This window comes from Carya illinoinensis, chromosome 1 (genome assembly GCF_018687715.1).
Source record: "Carya illinoinensis cultivar Pawnee chromosome 1, C.illinoinensisPawnee_v1, whole genome shotgun sequence".
NCBI lineage: Eukaryota > Viridiplantae > Streptophyta > Magnoliopsida > Fagales > Juglandaceae > Carya > Carya illinoinensis.
Genome location: NC_056752.1, coordinates 33,843,499 through 33,849,468, shown reverse-complemented (window position 1 = coordinate 33,849,468; position 5,970 = coordinate 33,843,499). Strand labels below are relative to the sequence as shown.

General features: G+C 36.9%; 1 protein-coding gene across 1 annotated transcript; it reads right to left on the bottom strand.

The window, feature by feature from the left end:
* Positions 1 to 2,595: 2,595 nt before the first annotated feature.
* LOC122315727 (heat stress transcription factor A-5-like) lies at positions 2,596 to 5,345 on the bottom strand. Its single transcript, XM_043131844.1, has 2 exons — positions 4,861 to 5,345; positions 2,596 to 4,130 (listed from the first exon to the last, which is right to left on the bottom strand). Exons 1-2 carry the CDS (start codon positions 5,086 to 5,088, stop codon positions 2,901 to 2,903), a joined length of 1,458 nt encoding a protein of 485 aa, XP_042987778.1. The 5' UTR covers positions 5,089 to 5,345; the 3' UTR covers positions 2,596 to 2,900.
* Positions 5,346 to 5,970: the final 625 nt, after the last annotated feature.

Sequence of the window (5,970 nt, the reverse complement as noted above, 5' to 3'; positions counted from 1 at the left end):
TGGCTTTACAAAACAACAAACTGTCATATGCAAAAACAATAGGTGATTAATGCAAAGTTTGTCTCGAGCTATTGGAATGCCTGATATCGATCTAGTTGCCTCATCCTGATTATGAAGAGCACTCATAACTTCAAAACATAAAAGAAAAAGGTAGGGTGACAGTGGATCACCCTACCTTATTCCTCTAGTTGCTTTGAAAGAAACTTGAGGTGAACCATTGATGTGAATTGAATATGATACTGAATTAATATATCTCATAAACAATTTAGCCCATTTTGCATTGAAACCCATCTTGGTCATAGTAGATCTTAAAAACTCCCATCCATTCTATCTTAGGTCTTGCTCATATCAAGTTCCAAAGTCATGAAGCCCGATTTTCCTTTTATCCTTTTGTTCATTGAGTGCTTCATAAGCAACAGTCACGTTATCCATAATCGACCTCCCTATAACAAAAGCACTTTGGGTGGGTGAAATGAACTCATGCAAAATTTGTTTCAATTTATTAGTCAAAGTTTTAGAGATGATCTTATAGATGACATTGCACAAGGATATTGGTTTGAAGTCAAAGACCTTCTTAGGATTTTTCATCTTGGGGATTAGTATGATATGAGTCTCATTTATCTAGCTTATCTCACCATCTTAGTTGAGGAAGTCAAGAGCAGCTTCACACACATCCTTTCCAACAATGTTCCAGTGAGTTTGATAACAAGTTGCAGGGAAACCATCTGGTCCAGGGGAGCTCAATGGATTTATTTGAAAGATAGCCTCCTTAATATCATCTATTGTGAAATATCCGTTCAGAAAATTGTTCAGTGACTTTTGAGACCATAGGCCTAAGGCAACAATAAATGTTAACAGGATTAGAAGAAGAAAACAGTTCCTGATAAAATTTGTAGAACAAATATGAAATCTCCTCAAAAGATGTGGCAACAGATCCATCTTCCCTTTTAATCCTACTTAAGGAATTGGTATTCTTCTTTTGGTTTGCACGCATGTGATAGAACTTAGTGTTCCTATCACCATATTGCAAACACCTTTGTTTAGCTCTCTGTTTCCACTTGATATTCTTTTCTCAAAGCAATCTATCAACTTCATTCTATTTTTGTTTTATGCAACCCGTACGCTCACTTGTATTTAAATTTTGCAGCTTAGAAATATCATTCAGCTTAGTAATTATTGAATCCCTAATATTATTAGCTTTCTTTTTGCTCCATTTACTAAGGGAATCCTTACACCTTTGCAGATCCTTGATTATAGTCATCATTTTAATGTGATAACTCAACTGCCTTTTCCAACTATCATCAATGATTTTCCTGTAGTCCTTCTTCTCGTCCCAACTAGCTTCATACCTGAAAAGCTTTTCTTGTTTATAGTTGGCTGCCATGTTGATCCCCATTCTAATCAAAAGAGGATTGTGATATGAAGTCTGTGCAGTTAAAGTTATAATAACAGTGCAATCAAACATCATAGACCATGGTAGGTTACCAAAAGCTCTATCCAATCTCTCTTTGGTGAATATCTAGCCTTCACTATCGTTGCTTCAAGTAAATTTGTTTCCTTGAAATCCAAGGTCACTTAAACCACAACCCTGCAAAGCTATTCGTAAATCCTCCATTGCTAATAAGGTCTTGTAGCAGCTCGATATTTTTCATGATTGTGTAAGATTTCATTAAAATCCCTCATGCACATCCATACCATTTAATCATTAGGTTTCATGCATCTAAGTAATCTCCAACTCTTACTCCTTTGACCAGTGCTAGGGTTCTCATAGAAACCAATCAACAGCAGCTGTTTTCCATCATCACTTCTTGTAACAACAATGGAAATGTGATTTTGTGAGTAAGAGTGCAAACAAATAGTGCTTGTACTATTCCACAGGAAAGCTAAACCACCATTTAGACCCCTACTATTCACAACAAAACTGCAATCAAACCATATCTTATTCCTCACTAACTCCACCTTATTTCTATTACATTTTGTTTCCATAAAGAAAATAAAATTAGGGCACTTTGCTTTCACCAAAGGGTGAAGTTCATGAACATTCTGGGGGTTCCCAAGCCCCCATCAGTTCCAAACCTCCACCAATGCATCTTGATTTAGGCTCATTTTAGCTCCAACCGTAGATGATCAATCCACTTATTAACAAATTAAGCTGCCTTCTAATGGTCCCTCACATGGGCTTGAACTTTTGATTCATTGTCTCTGTTTTAATTTTACCCCCTCTTTCGAGAATTGTTAATGCTGTAACGAGGTTTTTTATACGGGTTATCCCACCCTTTCTTCTATATCTTTAATCTATTTTTAATTCATATTTGATTAAGAAAAGCGCAGTATAGAAATCAATTAACTTTTATCATGAATTATAATAACTCAATTACCTTCATATGGCAGGGGAGGAAAAAGAAGACAGGATAGAAAAAATAGGAGAAAACTACTTTTTTTCATCAACCATCACATGTATTTTCACTTTTCAATTTATATACCTCAAAATATTTATAATTTTAATTTACAACCGTTACAATTGTCACTCGACGAATATTCGTGAATTAGGTATCGCACTTCAAATTTAAAATCAATTTAGGAACACACAAATACTTCTTCAGCAAAATGGATCGGCCTGATTTTCTCCACATATGAATGCCACACTGTTAATACAACCAGATGCTTGGTTTCACATTACACATGAATGCCACACTGTTAATGCATTCTTTCCGAGACAATGACACTACCTCTACTAATAGCCAGCAGCAACCAAGGACCACTGGCATCTTGGCAAGAACTTTTCAAACCAATAACAGACAGTTTCACGGCATGTTTTGTACGAATTAACCTACCAAAGGCATGGGAAGAACTGGAGTAGCCTTCTGTAAGTTGTCATTGTGTTCATAATAAAATTGAGGTCAAAGAGTTAGCTGCTCTGTGTTCTTGGTCTTTCCGGACATTCCAAGGCCTGAACTTCCCCCTTCTTGCTCATCATATGGATTTGATCTATATGTAGAACTTGCCTCTTCATTGTCCAAACATTCTGGTCTTTCAGTTAGGAACTGTTCCCAAAAGACGTCATTTATTCTAACAGAAGCCACTGCAGGCGCTTGATCGTTAATTGGTACCCTTTGAGAGGAAGATAAATCTGTGTCGTCAGCTTGATATTTTCTCATAGGAGTAGTTGTCGTATCAGATTCTTCACCATTGGTCTTAGACTTTGAATCTCGGGACTTTCCAATTTCCTGTATTAGTTGGGGCATCCTTTCTGAATAAGGACTTTTGTTGACTTGCAATGGAGAAGATGCCAGGGTCAAATTTAAATGGAAGGAAATATGACTATCGCCTTCTTCATTAGAGTCCAAACTTGGCTGCAAGTGTTGTGGCCTCGGGGCTTCGTTGGTTGGCACCCTTTGAGACAAACTGGAATTCATTTTTAGAGTAAAAGACGTTCCTGCATCTGAGAGTTCTAATAATTCACGTGGAAAGACAAATCCTTCAGTTCTGGTCTGCCCACCTTTTGGTTCTTCATTGGATGCTTTTCTCTGCAGACATGCTCCATCTTCATAGGAACTCTGTGCACTATGTGAAACCAAGTTAATGTCTGAAACAGCTGGTGATAACTCTAATCTTACTTTATTTGAAAATTGATGAGAATCATTCCCAAACCCAGATCTAGAACTGCTATGGTTATCCACAAAACTGTTCACTACAACTGGCTGTGAGTGATCAACCTGTGGCAGTCGTCTTTTCTTATTATATGCTGAGAAACCCATAGATTCAATTTTCTGAACAAGAATTTCCACAAAAGAAGGGTTCTGAAGAGCCTTGTCCAAGGAGGCCAGCAACTTCTCCTGCCTCCGCTCCATGTTATCCATGAGTTGTTTTAGGTCTTCATAATGAAACTTTGCAGCTGATCGATGTTGTTTTGACCTTAAAACATTTGCCTCAAGTGTAGCTCTCTCACGCATAAGCCTCTCTATCTCGTCATTAAGAGCTGCTCTTTCTGGATGCACCACAGAACCTTGAGAATTACTGTGGCTGTGAATAGGTTTTCTGCGGTGGATATTTTTAAGACGATGTTTCTCATCTTTCACAAAATCTTCATTGGCAAACTCCCATCTCTCAGGATCAATCTTTCGAAATCCCTGCTCACATCAAAACCAAACATTCTCCGATTAATTAAACAAGACCTCTATACAAGGGTTGTTGCAAAAATTACATAACACCTCTTTGTGGACTGCCAAAAACAACTGATGGCAAATGTTGCAAAAACTAATTGTAAAAAAGGTTGCCAAAAATTATTCATAACGTAGAAAACTGGAAAAGACTATTGGAAAATAATCTTTTTCATAGGTCTATTGGTAAATACTGGAAAGTTAACAGTCGATCCCTGAAAAACTTTAACTAGTTCCAGGGCAATCAGAATCTAGTTCTCCCTCCTGTCTATTGAACTCATTCCATCACAATCTCTGGTTCCAGGGCAAGGATATGAATTGAAAGCTTCAGCAATCAGAATGCATGGAAAAGAATGCTACAACGTAGTTGCTAAAACATATTGTTCGGAGGAACAATCAAGTGAGAGATTACAGACACCACAAGACCACTACGATAAACAATTTCTCAATTTAATTTAGCACCGACTGCTATATTTACAGGCCAGACTTGTTGGAAAGAACATTTGAGAAACTCGGTACCAAAATGAAACACCCAATTTGAATCCGGAGATTCTAACAACAGTTAAAAAAAAAAAAAAAAAAAAAAAAAAAAAAGGCACACGAAAACGAAAACAGAATAAAAATTGGAATTAGAAATAGAAGAACAAAGGAAGGGAATCGGATCGCGGGGGGGAAGGGGAGGGGGGGCGGGGGGACTCACGTAGGTATTAAGCTGGCGGATGAAGCTGGAGAAGTTGTTGTGCTTGAAAAAGGTGGGGAGGAGGAGGCGGGAGAACTCGGGCGGGTTCCAGACCACGAAGCTGGCCTTGTGGGAGCTCCACGACACGATCTCGTCGGTCTCCGAGTCGTCCACCATGTCGTACGTCTTTATCAGAAACGGCGCTGGACCACCAACTCCGCTACCGCTCGTAGTCGGACCACCGTCCATCTTCGGGTGGTGGAATTGGATCCGACTCCAAACGGATCTTTAGGGGAAATCAGAACGAGACGGAGAGAGAGAGAGGACCCTCGAGGGAATTAAAGTAAGAGAGTACAAATTAGATCCGAGATACAGATCAGATGCGGTGGCGGCGGTTAACCTGTTCGGTTGAGGCCGTTAAGAGCAGTTGACTTTTCTCCACGCTGTTATCTGTACGGTCCCGAATATTGTTGTTCAAAGGTTTTTGTTTCCAGGTTGGGTTTGGCCCCTTAACAATTTTGAAGCAAGGATTTTGAGTTTTAGATAGAAGAGTAAAATATAATTATTTTAATATTATTATTATTTTAAAATTTGAAAAAGTTAAGAAAAAAATTAAATTATTTATTATATTTTATATGAAAATTTGAAAAAATTATAATAATAAGATGAAAATTTTATGTGACCAAACCAAACCTTAATCTTATCAATTTCCAGTTATTAGTTAATATAATATAACAAATTATTCAAAATAATATTAGCATTCATCTTTATTTGTTTCGGGTGAAAATTATATTATGAGCCAAAAAAGAAAAAGATACAAAATTTAGATTTTAGGCCTAGTTTGGTTTTGTAGATGAGAGGAAATCATCTCATATAATCGTTACAATTTTTTTTTTAAAATTTTCACATAAAATATAATAAACAATTCAGTTTTTCCAAATTTCAAAATAAAAATTATATTAAAAAATTATATTCTTATAATATTTTATTCAATTTTTATTTTTCATTTCATCTCATTTGTGTAACAAAATGAGGCTTTGTTCTTTCTTTAAAGTTGGCTCTCTAAATTATTATAAACTTAATATAATAAATGTAAGTGTTGACGGCATGTTTCGTACACTCTTCGGTCGG